The 20975-nt window shown below is 39.4% G+C and overlaps 1 protein-coding gene and 1 pseudogene across 1 annotated transcript in view; one reads left to right on the forward strand and one right to left on the reverse strand.

Moving 5' to 3' along the window:
• Positions 1–7869: 7869 nt before the first annotated feature.
• On the reverse strand, positions 7870–8556 carry LOC114608655 (annotated as a pseudogene).
• Positions 8557–10140: 1584 nt separating this feature from the next.
• The window catches only part of Muc7 (mucin 7, secreted), a 22836-nt gene continuing 12001 nt past the window's right edge, over positions 10141–20975 (forward strand). Inside the window, exon 1 of the mRNA XM_028752648.1 lies at positions 10141–10284. Within this exon, the coding sequence (XP_028608481.1) occupies positions 10141–10284 (144 nt within the window). The remainder of the gene's footprint in view (positions 10285–20975) is intronic.

Consider the following 20975-nt stretch of genomic DNA (forward strand, 5'->3'; position numbering starts at 1 on the left):
GATATTGTTGCTCTTCTCATGGGGCCACAAACCCTTTCAGCTCCTACAGTCTTCACTATGATTCCTCCATTGGGAACCCCATTATCAGTTCAATGGCTAGTTGTGAGCATCTGCCTCTGAATATGTCAGACTCCTGAAGACCTCTGAGGAGACATCCATATCAGGCTCTTATCAGCATGCACTTCCTGACTTCCACATCAGCATCTACCTTTGGTGACTGCACATTGGATGGATACTCAGGTGGAATGGTCTTCAGACGACCCCTCCTTCAGTTTCTGTCCCTCACTTTGTCTCCATATTTGCTCCCTTGAGTATTTTGTTGCTCACGAAGAAGCTATTTCATCCTAAATTACTCATCTTAAATGTAACAAGGATCATTTTAATATTCTTTTGCTTGAGAGCAGTCCTTTAAATAATTGTCTGAGTTATGTTATAAAAAATTAAGGTGAGTACTATCTGTTATGCAATATCACGAACATAGCAACATTGTCATATGTATACATTGTTATCTTCTCTAAAACGCATTAGCATTACTTACCATGGCACCAGCATTTGTTCATCATGGCACATGACTAGGGTCAGAATTCCTTCTAAGTTTTCATTTTAAATAAGAAAAACACTGTCAAATGACTTGACTAACTGGGCAATCACTGACCTTCTTTCAGGAGCAACATTAAGAAATGAAAACGGAAACTTTCATCTTGGGCCTGTTGGCTCTTATTTCATATTTTACGGTAAGTACCCCTGGTGGCAAATATCCTTGATTCACTTATTTTTTTAAAACTTCAAATGACTTCCTGTATTTTTTTATTTTTTTTTCTAGTAATAGTGTTTTTCACTTGAAACATGGTCTCAGGCTGCTGCTCACTATGAACTTGCTTTGATTTCTCTTTTTGTTTCATGCATGTTTACAGATTGTGAGGCCAGTGACTATAGCAAGGAAGGAAAGATGAACAAAAATGAGCAAGATAGGCAGGGTAGATTTGGCAGAATCTCTCTAGCACTTATCTAGAAATATATCTTCTTTTTTATTTTTAAATAGTGCAAGTTACGTTTCCTGGATATTTGAGACTACAATAATGGCAAAAAAAATAGTGAACTCACATGATAAATTTCCTGAAAGTGTAGCACGCAGTACTAACACAAGTTAGTGATTATTTTCAATAGCTTTTAATGGAAATACTTATAAATAAAATTAAAGGGCCTCTCTGATGCCTGAAAATGTGCTGGTCATAGTTAAAGCATTCCTATTAGTTTACTTGAGGGAAAAATAGAAACAAAAACCATTCACTTAGTAAGTGAAGCGCTTGACTGACTGGACCTTCTCCTCAGTTCTATCATTCACTTAATAAACAATGTTAATTCAAACTTTTGAAACTTAGGTTAAGCTCTGCAAAAACAAAAAACAAAAAAACACCCTAAAGAAAACATAAAATATAGAATGATTGGTAGGTCATAATAAGAACACAACCAAAAGCATCAGTAGAGTTATAAAAATCTCAGAGAACAGTGTCCTGAGTATATGTTGTCATGAGCTGGAGTGTCGAGAAGACATAATTTGGAAGGCTGAGAGTTTGTTTTGCATCTTAGCGACTACTGACCAAGTATTATATACTGAGCCTAGGGCTATGTAACTAAAATACTATTGTTGATTTTTACATGGCGACCTTTATTGAGTCTTTATTTCATACTACACACCTAAGAGAACTATTTCACTATCCATTTACGTTACACAACAGACAAAGGTCAAGTGGCAGTCTAGTCATATGATTAAAGTAGCATTATGTTTTGAAACTTACTATGACATTTATATGACTATACAATTTTTTTCTCCAGATTAGGTTGAAGTAGAGGAGTGTTTCATTCAATAGGACAGCTCTCTCAGAAACATTTGCTTTGCTATTAAAAATAAATATCTCTAGACCGAGTCTCAGACCTGAGAGAATAAAGCTTGGCAATGGAGCAAGGTTGCATGGATTTCTTATGTATGCTGGAATCTGAAGCTATTTGAACAAATTTTCTTAAAATTAAGTTCTAGTAGAGTCATAGCTTCATAAGGCATGTAAAGAGACCTCTTAATATAATCCAACTAAAAGTAATAGATCATATTAAAAAAAATCTAAGTGAATGACTGCCAAATTTATTCTGCTGAACTAAACAGTATTTAGTGGCAATCCCTCAAACATAAGTTGCATTAGTAAGTTTTGTCTAGCTTCCAAAATGTTAATAGAGCACAAATCAAATTCCCACAGACAAGAAAACAGGCAAGCAGGACACACTGGAGCAGAGCGTTTCTTAAATGCCTTCCAGATATCAATAGAGGAGATGGTGGTGCTGTCCTCTCTCTACTAATCTCTGCCTTATGTTGTAGACAGACAACTTCTGGGGAAGCAATTTTTTTCATATAACAATTTTCTCATATAAAATATTCTTTGATAAGTAAAAATTTCAAAATATAACTTTTAAAATTACACTAGCAGCAACCTCTGTTGGATTCATTGCTTCATGGAGAAGGTTCTCAGATGTCTACACTTGTTAAGCTAAATCTTTGCCCAGTGAGGAAAAGCTGCTAGCCAAAAGTCATAAGCTAAAAATCTTAACTATTAACCTGATAAAGGAACTTAATGAAACTTAGCATTTAGAACATTTAATGTATCAATCAGTGGTTATCTTTATGAGATCAGGGCCAGCTGGGATTTATCAGGTTCATATTTGTATTTTTCATTGTACCATGGATGCATAGGGTCATTATAAACCTCACAAAAAAAATCCTAGCAGTGGGTATTTTAAATGTTGTAATAGATGGTACATGGTTGGACCAGAGCTAACCTAAACTGGATAAAAGAATGAGTGGCTGAAGCACTGTGGAACTGGCTCCTGAAATTGATGAACAGCTTACAGATTCCTATCAGCTATCATGTGAGAAACAGAGGATCAGAAATGTGATCCAAAGGTGGATAAAATCCTGACATAAAAGTGTAGACTATAAGATTAATGAGGAGTCCCCACAGCTCAGGACATGGACAGTGGCAGCACACGTGCCCAGATCCTCCTTCTCTAGCACAGACCCTCCATCTATATCTAGTATAGAGAAGGTGGTTTGCAGCACACTCTACCCACTAATATGCTAACCATTTCTTGTCCCCAAGAACAAGAAACAGAAGCCTAAAAAAAAGCTTAAAACATGGAACTATAATAAAAACAGACTATAGGAAAAATAAATAAATAGAACCACCAGGATGGTCGTTGCGGTAGCACATGATTTTAACCCCAGCACTCAGAAGGCAGAGGCAGTGGATCTCCGGGAATTCAAGGCCAGCCTGGTCTACAGATTGAGTTCCAAGACAGTCAAAGCTTCACGGAGAAACCCTGTCTTGAAAAAAAATTGAAATCAATAACTAATTAATTAATTAATTAAATCCCTTAGTATTCTGAACTAGACTATATTACTTAACGTGGAACATACGATATATCTCAAGATTCTATGAATTCAATACATGCTAATAAAAATATTTTATAGAGGATCTGGAGAAATGGCTCAGTGGTTAAGAGCACTGCCTGCTCTTCTAGAGGTCCTGAGTTCAATTCCAAGCAACCACCTGGTGGCTCACAACCATCTATAATGAATTCTGATGCCCTCTTCTGGCATGCAGGTGTACATGCAGATAGAGCATTCATACATTAAATAATTAAAAATAAATCTTTAAAAAATATATTTTATATAAAAAAAACCTCTATGAACTTACAGAACTCTGACAATCATTCAATGTACCCTGAAGATTTTGTGCAAGGCCACAGAATCTATAGTTCTCTCAGGCTCTTAGACAATTCTGATGCTGATGCCATTGGCAACATAAAATCTTGAGTACCTAGTTCTTGAGATCCCAAATGAGGCTGAGAAAAGGAACAATTTCTTAAGGGTTTGTAAAAATATTCCCCTAAAATCTCTATAGTGAGAAAAGGACTGGAACTTTGAAATAAAGTAAGGGAAGTACCTGGTTGTCACTGACTCATGCAATTCACTGACCTCAGAACACTTACTGATCACCCACTACTCATTAGTCTATTCCAGATGTGTAACAACTGTTAACAACATCAGCAGCAAAGACGTACAGCTAACAACCTCATGAAGCATGGGGAAGATAGGCCATAAACTAAATCTGCAATCCAGGATGCAAACGGGGCGTGTTAAGAGGATGTGATGAAACACCTTTGCCATTGTACATGACGTTGACAGATATAAAATGACGTGTGATTAAATATATGGTGAAGGAAAAGAGAAAAAATCTAAGCAGAAGAAACAGTGACAAAGTCTTAAGGATGGATATACCCGTCTATAGATAGGCACCAATATACACAGTATGGTGTAAGAGATTGTGGAGAGGTAAATTCTGTAAGATTTCATGGTCTTCCTCTCTGGGTGATATACAATAATGTACTGAGTCACTACACATCCTCAGAAGCATAGCCTCATCTCAGGCACCTTCTGTTCCATCCAGAATACTTGGTGAGAGAAACAGAGACAGAAACTTCTAAAATGTTTGAATAGCATCCATTTGTTTTATTCTAGTTATTTATTAAGGCATACTAGGAGTACAAAGAAGAACAGATAAATACAACCTCTTATTTCAGGGAGCTGATGGCCTCTTTGAAGACGCTTAGTGGATTGTTAATAACAGCCAGGGCAAGAGTTGATAAACTTCTCAAAGTGGATAGACTGTGTGTACCCAGTAGCAACTGGTCATCTGGGCCAACGAAGCTCAAAATGAACATAACTATGTTACCATAAAACTTTACCAAAACAAGTCAGAATTGGCCCATAGCTTAGTTTTGTCAACATTAGAGTTTGCAAATGTGAAATTTAGGTTTCATTAAGCAATATGCATTGCCAAATAGTATGCTGAATTACTGAATTTCATTAGCTCTCCTAAGATATTGTTACAGCCTCTGTTTTATAAACGAGAAAGCAAAAAACACAGAGATTAAATAACTTACCCCAGTTCTCCTAATCTGTCAATCATAAAGTAAAATTTTTAACTGTTTTTACTTACCCACATAAATCCTGTCTCTCATCACATAGAACTAACTATAATCACCTTTATTGTAAGAGCAATACCTCAAGTGCTGCAAAATATCACACTCCCCTCCCCTACACATGAATTTTCATCCTGAGGTTATGCACTCTGTATAACCTATAAGGTTCCCCTTTCTCTATTGGCTATTTCCATTAGCGCATGTACATGTGATAACATCACCTTGCTGGTTAAGTCTCCACTAGTCTTACACTCTTCTACCAATTGCTACAGGCCTTCTGGAAAGAAAAACATCGGTACTTATTCTACAACTTTCTCCTAAACCTTTGCCAGGCTGACTTTGCTCACATGATTTGGATTAAACCACTCTTGTCAAACAATTGATTGTCATTTCTCATGGTGGTGGTATTTAATGGTATTTAATATGATCATTGTCTCCTATGTAATACTAGTTCTTTAGTTTTACTCCATTCTTCTGCCTGTTTGGTTTTTGCCTACCTGACTGAACACTCCCTGCTTTCTGCTAGCCCAGAAATATCTTCTCTTTATAAAATTTAAATGTCAAGAGTAGCCCAGGTCACTATCTCTACATCATTTTCTTCTCCATCTTTAATCACAAATCTAGTTACATATATGAAAAAAAACACCTTGTAATCTTCATTCACTCTATCTCCTTTCAGACTCACTACTTCAGCAAACGCTATCTTCAAACCATAACTTGATGCTAACCATGTCTGATCACCCTCCCGTTACAGGTCTGAACCAAGCACCATAATTCCTCACCAATTCTGCAACTGTATCTGGTTCCCTGCTTTCGATTTTGCTTCCTACTGCATTTTCTTTACGCAACAAAAGTTCTGTTAACAACGTACATTTATTTCACTGAATCATTAATTTGAGATCTTCTAACGGGTTTCTAGTATTTGAAGTACTGCACAAAGCCCTTACTCCTACAAACAGATGTTCTGTGGTCTTTCCAATTGCCCTTAATTCTCATACTTCATTACTGACCAACTCCTCAAGTTTGTTCACAGTAGATGCTTCAGTGACTCTTGAATTTACATGCCTAGCACCATTTTAGTGCCTTTGGCACATTGCCTCTGTCTAAGGCTCTCTTCCTCGGTACCAATCTGCATTTGCTCCTGGGCTTTACTTAATCTCTACCCAGGTTCCCTATTCAGAGTCTTTGTTATCATAGCTGCCTCACTACTCATTGTCTTTATACCATGTAGTCATTTTCACAGCACTTAATCTCACTGGTAGTTTATTTGTATATTGTAACTCACATTTACTTAACCTACCCTGCTATAATAAGATTGCCATGAATAGATGGACTCTATTTCATTGACAGATAGATATATGTCTGAGAGTTATAACAGGATTCCATCAAATACTAGAAAGAAAAGAGTGAAAAAGAAAAGGAAGCAGAGAGAATCCAGGTTTTTCTAGTCCTGCACTTGAGTTCATGTACACTGTGAGAAGATCTCTCCCCGAAATACATAGCAGGTGACTGTGAGTCTTAAGATCAAGAAAAGAAAATATTCACACAAAAAGATATATCTTGGCGCTATATCTGTTGCAACTACCAACTTCAGACATAACATGCTGATCTACTAAGTCAGCATTTAAAAAGCACTTAAAATTAATTCTGAAGTATAATTTATGCATTAAAATCAAGTCAGTTACAAATACTAGATATTTTGAAAAGGATACAAAAATCTCAAAATAATGAAAAAAGAGAAATTAGGAATTCAGTTTGTTTAGTGACATTAAAATATCAGTATCACTTTATCTCATGTAAAATACTACGTATTTTATAAAAATTATGCTCAACAATTTGTTTCACTTAGTGAGTATATAACGTACTATTCATATTCTACTTAAAATATATGTTTTGTGAATATTTCTGAAAAAAGAAGACTTGTAGAGTAGATTCTTCATTAGATATCACTTAAGTTTAGTCAGTTGGCAAATTCTAAATTTAATTCTTTGTGTAAGCCACACATAGAGAGAAACATTTTCTCACATCTAAGATCTTCTTAAAGGTGATTAAAACAAGAATTTTCAAACATACTTCAGAAAAGTTTGGAATTTGTCCCAGTAATTTGTCACTAAAATATTTTCACTATTTTTCTCCATGTCAAATGCCTTTCAGCTATAAGATTGTACTAAAGGACCAAATATACTTACGTATCAAAATAGAAAATGAAAAATGCAAATATCATTTTCAAAGACTGCTCAGATGGCTTTGCTGTTCTTTTAAGGATTAGGAAGTTATTTTATTGTGAAAATGCAGGATATGTTAACTTCAGAGAAATTTAAAATTTGCTTTAGAAAGTCCACAATTCCTTGAGGTAGAGTGGAAACCCAGATGATTTGTCTTAAGCAATAGTACCCCATTCCTAGGTTGTAATTCCCACCATGGCTACAACAGGAACTGTGATTGTAATTGCACTTAATTTTTACGTCATTACGGGGAATGTGGATGTGCTTCCTTGGTTTTCAGGATTCTTATCTAGAACAATGCATTTTTGGAAAGCTATTGTTTGATAAGTTGCCTAACAGCCTAAAAAGTTGGATTAGCTACAAATAGAACTTTTTTTTTTTTTTTTTTTTTTTTTTGTTAGAACTCAGCACAGTAGAGTTTATTAGCCTCTGCCACACCAATCCACACTCAAGTCCAGGGGAATTCTGGCTTCACTTTAAATCGTTCTCAAAACAAGTCTGGCTTTTAAGGACTGGGCCCCTACAGTACAGCTGCACAGTGAAGATAGTTTCCTCAGGTTTGCTCACAGAGCAGGAAAAAAAATCTATCCAAACACCCAGACAATATACATATAACAGCAAACACCTTTATTACACGAGCTATGAAGGATGGTTATTTGCCTTTCCGGGCTTTGATCTTCTGCAGATAGAACTCCAGCTCCTTGCCTTCGAGCACATAGCCATCTGCTCTGCCACACTGGCCTGGTCTTGAGGCAATACAGGCGAGAAGCTTGCCCTGCTGGAACTGTTCCTCCAGAAGACTGCTGATTTTGGCATTCTTTTTCCTTTCGTCATATTTCTTTTGAATTTTCTTTGATCGTTTTTTGTTTAAAATCTCTTCCTCCTCGGGAGTCAGTTTGGCCCCCTTCTTGCGGCCCAGGGGCAGTGCATAGTGGGACTCGTACCACTGCCGGTACGGTGTGCTGTCAATGAGCACAATGCAGTTCTTCACCAGGGTCTTGGTGCGGACAAGCTCATTATTGGATGCATTGTAGACAACATCAATGATCCTTGTTTTTCGAGTACAACACTCAGAGCCCCAGGAAAAGTTCCCCACATCCAATCTCAGAGCACGGTACTTCTTATTGCCCCCTCGAACTCGGACTGTGTGTATGCGGCGAGGGCCAATCTTAGTGTTGGCTGCAGGCCGTCCCAGCTCATACTTCCGCTTCTTGTGGTAGGGTTTTCTCTTACCCCCGGTCTTGCGGCGCTTGTGCCAGTTGTCCCGAGAGATGCCCATCGCTCGGCGCTGGCTGGAAAGAGCCAAATAGAACGTTTTAATCTACCTGAGAATCTGAGTTCAGATCCCAGGACTCCTGTCAGGTGTCTCCCACATGCATGTAAATATAACTACCGAGGTATTATTTGCTCATATGTGTACCTGTACCCATCCCACACCTATGAGCAATTAATGTAATAAAAATATTTTACAGAAAAAAAAGAAAGTCCACAATTAAACTTGGAATTAATACGATCTGGTAATTGGATGAATATCTCTTAAGGATAAACATTCAGTAGTATGCTTATTCTTGTGTTCTGAGTCTCCATATCTCAATGAACAGCATTTAAGATCCCTCATCTTCTCTCAGGAATTCATACAAAGATCAATTACCCAAGAGCACTTGTAATGATCTGATCCAGAAACTACTTGCAGTAACTGCTCAGATTTAGTGAGAACCTATTCTTACACTTTTAAAATATTCTAAGCATCAGGAACTATTTTTTATTGTTTATGCCTAATTAAGGATTAAAATAGTGTGAGATAATAGAAAATTCTATACTAAATAATTAAGCAAGTCTAAACAATTCCATTTACAATTATTTCCTTAAAGTTACTTTAAACCATTGTATTCATTCTTCACTCATTAGTTTTGAGCTCCTGCTACACATCAATCATTACATATTTTAATTATAATAATAAATTCAATAAAAATCTCAGTCCCCAAGGGCTCATCAAATTGAACCATTCTTAAGAATTTAAAGCCATCAGATACTGAAGTTACAGAGAAGGTATAGTTGTATTTGAATGTAAACAAAATATATAATCATGGTAGAAGTGATAGTCAAAGCTGCCATTTAAAGAACTAACTATAATAAAAAGTAAGCTAGTATCTTACTCAGCAATCATGTGTGACATGTATAGTGTTATGACTATTCTCTAAAACAATTTTTTAAAACTCAAGTACTTAATTGTTATTGTATTCTAATAAGCCTATCCTTTTAGTTGTGTACTAATTAAAGAATGAGTTTATTTAATATCTGGGCTATTAAGTGGTATTAGGAACTAAAAGAATGTAGCCAGAGATAAGAGAGAAACTTAACAGTCTCAAACAGCAAGATGTCAAAGGGAAGGACTAAGGATGAGAAATAAAAAAGATAGATAGCTAGGACTGGGAAGTTGTTGATGATCATGCCAAGCAAGTGTATTAAGAAGTACAGCATCTTAGGCTGGAGAGATGGCTCAGTGGCTAAGAGCACTGACTGCTCTTCCAGAGGTCCTGAGTTAATTCCCAGCAACCACATGGTGGCTCACAACCTTCTGTAATGGAATCCACTGTCCTCCTCTAATGTGTCTGAAAACAGTGACAATGTACTCACACACATAAAATAAATAATTCAGAAGAAGAGGAAGAGGAAGAAGTGGAAGGAAGAGGAAGAGGAGGAGGAGGAGGAGGAGGAGGAGGAGGAGGAGGAGGAGGACAGCATCTTATACAATACTTGTAGAGGAATAATTGGCAAAGTCAGCAGAAAGTGAAATCAAGCAATGTGGCAAAGAAAACAGGAGAGAGGCCTCAGACACAGCTGCCATGGGTCTGATAATCAAAGCCCTCAAGGGGAGAAAATGGGGCTCTCAGGAACAAAAACTGCAACCTTCAAGGCACAGACTCTAGTCTCAGACTGGACCTTGCCATGTCTTCTGGACAAGGACACAGAACTAGTAGTCACTTTGTTCTTTGATCAAGGACTCCAAGAAAATCTTGGAGAGGTCTGGCTCCCAAAACTGGAGCAGTAGGTGAGAGCTTACATCTGATCCACAAGCACAAAATAAAGAGAAAGAAATCTAACATAGCAAGTATGTCTGAAACCTCAAAGCCAACCCTCAGTAAGGCCATATCTGCTGCTCCTTTCCAAATCATTCTACATGGGCCAAGCATTCAATTAGATGAGCCCATAGGAGCCATTCTCATTCAAACCACCACAGGCAGCTTACTTTCTAGGTTCTTGTCTTCTTTTTTTTTTACATTTTTTTCTTTTTTAATTTTTTCTCAAATCATAATTAATTCACACAGGGATATAAACACAGAAAGGCAGGATGTGGGGAAGGGAATGACACTGGAGTGTGGGTGTTCAGGGGGAATACAGATATCTTCAGAACTGGGTATTGGCTAGGTGAAGGTTCAGGGTACAAGTCACTATACTCTGCCTATGACTCGCTTGTCCTTATCTAAGTTGGTATTATCTCCCAAGGCTACCTTTTTACAAGTTCTATGACTACTCAGGCTTATAAATGTCCACAAAAGCTGCCTGTTGACATTAGCTTATAGCCATCTGTTTCAGTGTTTTTCCACTGAGACCCAAGACTTGGTGTTAGTATATATGTATGACAGGCCTATTGCTGATTTTAGGCCTATGGCTGATTTTAGGCCTACAGTGTGTAAGCAGGGCTGCCCCTGACATCTCCTCCCTTCTCTAAGTATAGAAGGGCTGTGGCAATTCTAAACTTGCGAAGGCGGGGATAGAGGCCTGACCTCCAGTATTTGAAGGGGACCTTGTAATGGCACCAGTCCCCCTGTCCTTGTCCAGTGAGGCATGAGGGCCATACCCGTCCCAATGTCTTTTTCCTGGAGAGGGGATACTTTTGACATCAACCCCTATGCAGTCAGGCTTGTCCCTCAGGGAACCCAGATAGATATTTTTATCTTTTATTGATATTCCCTTGCAGTGCTTACCCTCGCAGCCTAAGCAAGAATTCAGATTGCCTGTCAGAGGGGGTTCTGGGTGGCCCCTCTCTGCTTGGTCTAGGGGCAGAAGTCCCCCCTTTAGGTTGGGTGGAGATGGGTTTTGGAAACACCCTGTATAAAGTAACAAGTTCATCTTGAGTCTTGTGGTCCTCCATAGCTAACTTATGATAATGTATCTGAGTAGGTTTTGCTACCAAATTATTTATCTGTTGTATCACAGAGTTAGTCCACCTATTTGAGAGCTAGGGACCAGCAGGAAAATGCAAAAAGAACCAAAATAATGGTTCCCAAGGAAATAGGGTTGACAACCTTGAAGAGGCTGCAAATCAATTCTTGTACCAGCATTCATCTGTCTCTTTCTCTCTCTGATTTTTCTTAGGCTTCACTACCTATTTCATGCTCTCTTTAACCCTCCTTGTCTTGTCTATGTAAAGGCAACCTTCTTCTTTAAGGGTTGTACACAGTCAAGAGCTGTATACAGTCTTTTCTATTGTACTAGAGTAAATCAAGTCCAATAAGGATCTTTGCGATTTTAGGAGGTCTCTTCAGACGGCGAAACGAGGGATTTCTTCAGATTAGTGATGTCAATCTCTAGCTGTTTGATGTTCTTGTCAGTGGCCCTTCAAAGGACTGAGTAGTATAAGTTCGGAGGCCAGCATCTGGATTAGAACTTCTAACAGCAGACATCACGGGTGATTCATTTTTACCTGGAAAGGAAAAAGAAGGGGATTCTCAGGGAGATTTCTCTTCCCTGGATGTAAATTGTTATTCATCGTATTTATGGTTGGGCCTGGCTTTGTGGGTGTATCTATTTTTTTCATTAATCTTTTTGGTAGCCAGTTAGCTGTGCCTTCTGTGGTATCAGACAAGCATATCAGTCCTCGGCCCCATAAGGGAACTGGGTCTGGGCCATTCCCTTTAAGGGTAAGACAGTCCTTCCCCATATCTGTGGCAAAGTTTTGTTGGTCTTGGTGGTACCAGAGGCAGTCAGCAGCAGATTTGCCATGAGCTTTCAGCTTTAGAGAGATAAAAGTGAGCAAGGCATGATGGAGACTATTTCAGGGGGACTCCTGAGGGGGTACCGTTCCCCCTCTTTTGTTTTTAAAGCCAATTTTTCAGAGTTCTTGTAAAATCAGGGCAGAAGTGCCAACAGTCGCTCTTTCCACACTCAGAGAGTCAAGAAGACCCTATTTAAGGATATATAAATCTATATTAATAATCTTTTGTCAAAGGACTGTTATAGCACCACTGACAACTAATCAGACTATAATAATATATCGATTAGTAATAGCTTTTTCTACTTTTTGTGAGATTACCTCTCTTTTGTCAATTAATTGTTGAGGAAAATTAGGGTTTACCTCTCTCTTGAGAATATTGAACAGAGACTTAAATTCTTTTATGGAGAGCTTAAAATAGTATCTTAGCCAATTAGCAACTCATAGAAACTTTCGAAATTAATTTAAAATAAGTCAACTCTCTCCCTCTCTCTCTCTCTCTTTTGTGTTTAGACCCTTATCTGTGTGTTTTTTTTTATTGGATATTATACGTATTTACCTTTCAATGTTATCTCCTCTCCCTTTCTCCCCCAAAACCCCTTATCCCATACCCCTTCCTCCTAATTTTTGTGAGGGTGTGCTCCAAACATCCTCCCAGTCCCATCTCCCTGCTCTCAAATTCGCACACAGTCGGGGATCCAAACTTTCAGGGACCATGGCCCTCCACTTTCACTGAAGTCTAACAAGGTCACCCTCAATTCCCTATACAGGTGCATGAGTCTCTCCCTTTGTGCTCTCTGGCCGGCAGTTTAGACTTTGGGAGCTCTGGTTGAAACTTTTGATACTCCTTCTAGAAAGGACCAAAGCATCCAGACTTTTGTCTTCCTTCTTCTATGTGAGTTTTATGTGGTCTATACGTAGTTTCTTAGAAATTGTGAGATTTGGGCTAATATCCACTTATCAGTGAGTGCATACCATGTATGTTCTTTTGAGATTGGGTCACTTCACTCAAGATGATATTTTCTAGCTCCATTTGCCTAGGAATTTCGCGAACTCATTGTTTTTAATAGCTGAGTAGTACTCCATTGTATAAATGTACCACATTTTCTGCATCCATTCTTCTGTCGAAGGGCATCTGGGTTCTTTCCAACTTCTGGCTATGATAAATAAGGCTGCTATGAACATGGTGGAGCATGTGTCCCTGTTGTATGTTGAAACGTCTTTTGGGTATATGCCCAGGAGTGGTATAGCTGGGTCCTCAGGTAACACTATGTTCAATTTTCTGAGATACCGCCAGACTGCCTTCCATAGTGGTTGTACCAGTTTACAATCCCACCAACAGTGGAGGAGTGTTCCTCTTTCACCACATCCTCACCAACATGTGCTGTCACCTATGTTTTTTATCTTAGCCATTCTGACTGGTGTGAGGTGGAATCTCAGTGTTGTTTTCATTTGCATTTCCCTGATGACTAGGGATGCTGAACTCTTCTTTAGGTGCTTCCCAACCATTCGAGCTTCCTCAGTTGAGAATTCTTTGTTCAGCTCTGTGCTCCATTTTTTAATAGGGTTCTTTGATTGTCTAGAGTCTAATTTCTTCAGTTCTTTGTATACCTTGGATATTAGCCCTTTATCAGATGTAGGGTTGGTGAAGATCTTTTCCCAATCTGTTGGTTGCCGCTCTGTCCTATTGACTGTGTCCTTTGCTTTACAGAATCTTTGCAGCTTTATGAGGTCCCATTTGTCAATTCTTGGTTTTAGAGCACAGACCATTGGTGTTCTGTTCAGGAACGTTTTTCCTGTGCCTATGTGTTCCAGGCTTTTCCCCAGTTTCTCTTCTATTACTTTCAGTGTGGCTTGTTTTAGGTGGAGGTCCTTAATCCACTTGGAACTGAGCTTTGTACAAGGAGATAAGTATGGATCAATTTGCATTTTTCTACATGCTGACCACCAGTTGGACCAGCACCATTTGTTGAAAATGCCATCTTTTTTCCACTTGATGGTTTTAGCCCCTTTGTCAAAGATCAAGTGACCATAGATATGGGGGTTCATTTCTGGGTCTTCTATTCTATTCCATTGATCCTCCTGCCTGTCTCTGTTCCAATACCATGCAGTTTTTATCACTATTGCTTTGTAGTACAGCTTGAAGTCAGGGATGGTGATTCCTCCAGAAGTTCTTTTATTGCTGAGAGTAGTTTTTGCAATCCTGGGTTTTTTGTTATTCCAAATGAATTTTAAGATTGCTCCTTCTATCTCTGTGAAGAATTGAGTGGGAATTTTGATGGAGATTGCATTAAATCTGTAGATGGCTTTTGGCAAAATAGCCATTTTTACTATATTAATCCTTCCAATCCATGAGCATGGGAGATCTTTCCATCTTCTGAGATCTACTTCGATTTCTTCCTTCAGGGGCATGAAGTTCTTGTCATACAGGTCTTTTACATGCTTGGTTAGGTTCAGACCAAGGTATTTTATATTATCTGTGACTATTGTGAAGGGTGTCATTTCCATAATTTCTTTCTCAGCCAGTTTATCTTTTGAGTAGATGAAGGCTTCTGATTTGCTTGAGTTAATTTTATATCCAGCCCCTTGGCTAAAGTTGTTTATCAGGTTTAGGAGTTCTCTGGTGGAAGTTTTGGGGTCACTTAAGTATACTATCATATCATCTGCAAATAGTGAGATTTTGACTTCTTCCTTTCCAATTTGTATCCCTTTGACCTCCTTGTGTTGCCTAACTGCTCTGCTAGGACTTCCAATACTATATTAAATAAGTAGGGGGAGATTGGGCAGCCTTGCCTTGTCCCTGATTTTAGTGGGATTGCTTCAAGTTTCTCTCCATTTAGTTTGATGCTGCCTACTGGTTTGCTGTAAATTGCTTTTACTATGTTTAGGTATGGACCTTGAATTCCTGACCTTTCCAAGACTTTTATCATGAAGGGGTGTTGAATTTTGTCAAATGCTTTCTCAGCATCTAGTGAGATGATCATGTGGTTTTTTTCTTTGAGTTTGTTTATATAATGGATTACATTGATGGATTTCCGAATATTGAACCAACCCTGCATTCCTGGGATAAAGCCTACTTGATTGTGATGGATAATTGTTTTGATGTGTTCTTGGATTCGGTTCGCTAGAATTTTATTGAGTAATTTTGCATCAATGTTCATAAGGGAGATTGGCCTGAAGTTCTCTTTCTTTGTTGGGTCTTTGTGTGGCTTAGGTATGAGCGTAATTGTGGCTTCGTAGAATGAATTGGGTAGTGTACCTTCTGTTTCTATTTTGTGGAATAATTTGAAAAGAATTGGAATTAGGTCTTCCTTGAAGGTCTGATAGAATTCTGCACTAAAACCATCTGGTCCCGGATTTTTCTTTGTAGGGAGACTTTTAATGACTGCTTCTATTTCTTTTGGGGTTATGGGACTGTTTAGATGGTTTATCTGGTCCTGATTTAACATTGGTAACTGGTATTTGTCTAGAAAATTGTCCATTTCATCCAAATTTTCCAATTTTGTTGAGTATAGGCTTTTGTAGTAGGATCTGATGATTTTTTTTAATTTCCTCAGTTTCACCCTTTTCAGTTCTGATTTTATTAATTTGGATACTGTCTCTCTGCCCTCTGATTAGTCTAGCTAAGGGTTTATCTATCTTGTTGATTTTCTCAAAGAACCAGCTCCTGGTTTTATTGATTCTTTGGATAGTTCTTTTTGTTTCTATTTGGTTGATTTCAGCTCTGAGTTTGATTATTTCCTGCCGTCTGCTCCTCTTGGGTGTATTAGCTTCTTTTTGTTCTAGGTCTTTCAGGTGCATTGTCAAGCTGCTAGTGTATACTCCCTCCAGTTTCTTTTTGTAGGCACTTAGAGCTATGAATTTTCCTCTTAGCACTGCTTTCATTGTATCCCATAGATTTTGGTATGATGTGTCATCATTTTCATTAAATTCTAAAAAGTTTTTAATTTCTTTCATTATTTCTTCCCTTACCTGATTATCAAGGAGTAGGGTGTTGTTCAGTTTCCATGTGAATGTGGGCTTTCCATTGTCTTTGTCATTTTTGAAGACCAGCCTTAGACCATGGTGATCTGATAGGATGCAGGGAATTATTTCAATTTTTTTATATCTGTTGAGGCCTGTCTTGTGCCCAATTATATGGTCTATTTTGGAGAAGGTACCATCAGGTGCTGAGAAAAAGGTATATTCTTTTGCTTTAGGGTGAAATGTTCTATAAATATCTGTTAAGTCCATTTGGTTCATAGCTTCTGTTATTTTCACTGTATCTCTGCTTAGTTTCTGTTTCCATGATCTATCCATTGCTGAGAGTGGGGTGTTGAAGTCTCCCACTATTATTGTGTGAGGTGCAATGTGTGTTTTGAGCTTTAGTAAGGTTTCTTTTATGAAAGTCGATGCTCTTGTATTTGGCGCATAGATATACAGAATTGAGAGTTCATGTTGGTTGACTTTTCCTTTGACAAGTATGAAATGCCCTTCCTTATCCTTTTTGATACCTTTAAGTTGAAAGTCGATTTTATTCGATATCAGAATGGCTACTCCCGCTTGTTTCTTAGGGCCATTTGCTTGAAAAATTGTTTTCCAATCTTTTACTCTAAGGTAGTGTCTGTCTTTGTCACTGAGGTGGGTTTCCTGTAAGCAGCAAAAAGCTGGGTCCTGTTTGCGTATCCAGTCCGTTAGCCTATGTCTTTTTATTGGGGAATTGAGTCCATTGATGTTAAGAGATATTAAGGAGAGGGTGTTGTTGCTTCCTGTCATTTTTGCTAATAGTGGAAACATTGTTTGTGTGGTTATATTCTTTTGGGTTTGATGGAAAAGGATTATTTTCTTGCTCTTTCTAGAGTATGATTGCCCTCCTTGTATTGGAGCTTTCCTGCTATTATCCTTTGTAACGCTGGATTTGTGGGAAGATACTGTGTAAATTCGGTTTTGTCATGGAATATCTTGGTTTCTCCATCTATGGTAATTGAGAGTTTTGTTGGGTAAAGAAGCCTGGGCTGGCATTTATGTTCTCTTAGGGTTTGTATGATATTTGTCCAGGATCTTCTGGCTTTTATAGTATCTGGTGAGAAGTCAGGTGTAATTCTGATAGGTTTGCCTTTATATGTTACTTGGCCTTTTTCCCTTACTGCTTTTAAAATTCTTTCTTTGTTTTGTGCATTTTGTGTCTTGATTATTATGTGACGGGAGGTATTTCTTTTTTGATCTAGTCTGTTTGGTGTTCTGTAGGCTTCTTGTGTGATTATGGGCATCTCATTCCTTAGGTTAGGGAAGTTTTCCTCAATAATTTTGTTGAAGATATTTACTGGCCCTTTAAGTTGGGAATCTTCACTCTCTTCTATACCTATTATCCTTAGGTTTGGTCTTCTCATTGCATCCTGGATTTCCTGGATATTTTGTGTTAAGAACTTTTTGCATTTTGCATTTTCTTTGACAGTTGTGTCAATATTTTCTAAGGTATCTTCTGCACCTGAGATTCTTCCTTCTATCTCTTGTATTCTGTTGGTGATGCTTGTGTCTATGACTCCTGATTTCTTTCTTAGGTTTTCTATCTCCAGAGTAATCTCCCTTTGTGATTTCTTTATTGTTTCTACTTCCATTTTTATGTCCTGGATGGTTTTGTTCAATTCCTTCATCTGTTTGTTTGTGTTTTCTTGTAATTCTTTAAAGGATTTTTGTGTTTCTTTAAGGACTTCATCCTGTTTTCCTGTGTTCTCCTCAAGTTTTTTGATAGTGTTATTTATTTCCTTCTTATAGTCCTCTAGCATCATCATTAGAAGTGATTTTAGATCTAGTTCTTGTTTTCCTGGTGATATGGGGAGGTCAGGACTTTCTAATGTGGGAGAACTAGGTTCTGATGATGGCAAGTACCTTGGGTTGCTGGTGCTTGTGTTCTTGTGCTTGCCTTTTGCCATCTGGATCACCTTTGTGCTATCTGTGCTTTCTCTGACTGGGGCCTGTCTTTCCTATTATGTAGGTTGTGTCAGAACTGTTTGGGATGTGTTTTGCTGCTGGGGTTAGAGCTGAGGCCCAAGATGTGCTCCGTGCTCAGGTGGAAACCGGAAGGGGCCCGGGCTCGGGGTCAGGAGTGGATTCCTGGGTCCCAGTGGGTCCCGTTTGCTCCCTGATTGGGGGCAAGTATTGCCACCTCGTAGCCTAAGATACTGCTTGACTTAGAGCTATTGAGAGCCCCCACTTCCTCTGGGTTCTGTGAGATTGGGTGCAGAGCTGACTCCTGGGATCTGCTCGGGCTCAGACTGGAAGGAACCTGCGCCCCCGGCCAGGAGTGAATTCCTGGGTCCCAGTGGGTCCTAGTTGCTCCCTGTTTGGGGGCAAGCACTGCCACCTCCTAGCCTAAGATACTGCTTGGCAGAGAGGTCCTGAGAGCCCCGCTTCCTCTGGATTCTGTGAGATTGGGTGCTGGGCTGCTTCCCGGGATCTGCGAGTGCTCGGGCCCAGATGGGATGGAGTCCGTGCTCCGGGCCAGGAGCGAATTCCTGGGTCCCAGTGGGTCCCAGTTGCTCCCTGTTTAGGGCAAGTGCTGCTTTTTCCTTACCTGGGATGCTGCTTGAGTTAAAGCTCCTGGGAGTCCCTCTTTCTCTTGGTTTTCTGGTGTTAGGTACGGAGCTGCTGCCTGTGACATGCTCTATGCTAGGGCCCAGACCGGAAGTGGTTCTTGTCTTCTATGTACTGGATCCCATATAAATTAAAACCTGAGACTCTTCATAGAAAAAAGTACATGTGATATTTGTCTTTCTAGGTCGGGGTTACCTCACTTAATATAATTCATTTTCAATTCTACTAATTTCATGTAAGTTCATAATTTTACATATATACAATGTAATTTTATTCATGTACAGCATTTTCTTTTTTATTTATTTTCTAATCTTTTTTTTACAGTCCAGACTTTATCGCCCTCCTGGTCCACCCTCCAACTGTTACATATACCACACCTCCTCCCCGTCTCCAAGAGGATATCCCCACCCCATCCCCACCCCACCAGGCTTCCCCACTTCCTGAGGCCCCAAATCTCTTGAGGATTAGGTGCATCTTCTCTAACTGACTTCATAGCTGGCAGTCCTCTGCTGTATATGTGTTGGGGACCTCATATCAGCTGGTGTATGATGCCTGGTTGGTGGCTCAGTGTCTGAGAGATCCCTGGGGTCCAGATTAGTTGAGACTGATGGTCTTCCTATAGGATCACCCTCCTCCTCAGCTTCTTCCAGCTTTTCCCTAATCCAAGCACAGGAGTCTGCAGCTTCTGTCCATTGGTTGAGTGTTAGTATCTGACTCTTTGAGCTGCTTGTTGGGCCTTTCGGAGGGCAGTCATGATAGGCCCCTGTTTGTAAGCACACCATAGCATCAGTAATAGTGCCAGACCTATTGGGGCCTCACCCTGAGCTGGATCCCAATTTGGTCCTCCTTTTCCTCAGGCCCTTCTCCATCTTTGTCCCTGCAGTTCTTTTAAACAGGAATAATTCTGGGTCAGAGTTTTTAACTGTGGGATGGCCACCCCATCCCTCCACTTGATGCCCTGTCTTTCTACTGGAGGTGGACTCTACAAGTTCCCTCTTGCCAATGTAGACCATTTCATCTAAGGTCCCTCCCTTTGAGTCCTGAGAGTTTCTCACCTCCCAGGTCTTTGCCTGTAGCACATTTTCACTACTCATTCAACAGTTTGTGGACATCTAATCTGATTCCATTTCCTTGCTATTGTTAATATAGCAGCAATATGAGTGCAATTAATACAGCAGCAGTAAATTTGAATGCCCAGGCGTCTCTGTGATAGCACAGAGATTCTATAGAAAATATTTACTCTTAATTAGGGACTTCTGCCTTTGATCTTTCAGTTCCCAGATAAAACACACACAACTTTTACTCTTTACAATAAGCTTTTATCAATGCTAAGGCTGGGCAGATATCTATTCTCTATGATATTAAAATCTATTTCCTATCAATAACCCTGTGTTATTATTATGTACTAAGTTTCATCTGGGCTGCTCTTAACTCCAATGGGACAGCCCTCATGGCCATGCTTTCTTGACTCCTAATCCATGACAGCTTCCTTCTCTCACAACCTCCTCTCTCTCCCTCTCTCTCCCTCTCACTCTCTCTCTCCTTCTTCCTTTCCCTCTCATCTCCATCCATCTCCTTCTTCCTCTCATCCCTCTCCCTCTCATGCCTCTCCCTCTTTCTCTCTCCTTCTCATCCCTCTCCCTCTCTTCCTCTTATCTCTTTCCCTCTCATTCCTCTCTCTCTCATCTCTATCCCTCTCATATCTCTCTCTCTCTCTCTCTCTCTCTCTGTCTCTCTCTCTCTCTCCCTCTCCCTCTCCCTCTCCCTCTCCCTCTCCCTCTCCCTCTCCCTCTCCCTCTCCCTCTCCCTCTCCCTCTCCCTCTGCCTCTCCCTCTCATCCCTCTCCCTCTCTCTCCTCATGGTCTCCTCCAGTCCCACATACACACAATCTGAACCCCAACCTCCACCTATTTCAATTCTGCCTAGCTGTAGGCTGTATTTACTAATTACAAATAACTTGGGGGCAAGATCACATAGCATGACTTGGATCTATAGTTCAGACACTTTCCTCTCTGGGGAAACCAGGCCTTGGGGACCTGCACTTAGCGTTAAAATATATAGCAACAGAACAAGCCTCAAGATTTCTTTGATTATATGCCCAGGAGTAATGGGACCAGGGGGCCCCATGTTTTTAATTTTTTTTTTTT

The sequence above is a fragment of the Grammomys surdaster genome, unplaced genomic scaffold (assembly GCF_004785775.1).
Source record: "Grammomys surdaster isolate TR1022 unplaced genomic scaffold, NIH_TR_1.0 125928, whole genome shotgun sequence".
Lineage (NCBI taxonomy): Eukaryota > Metazoa > Chordata > Mammalia > Rodentia > Muridae > Grammomys > Grammomys surdaster.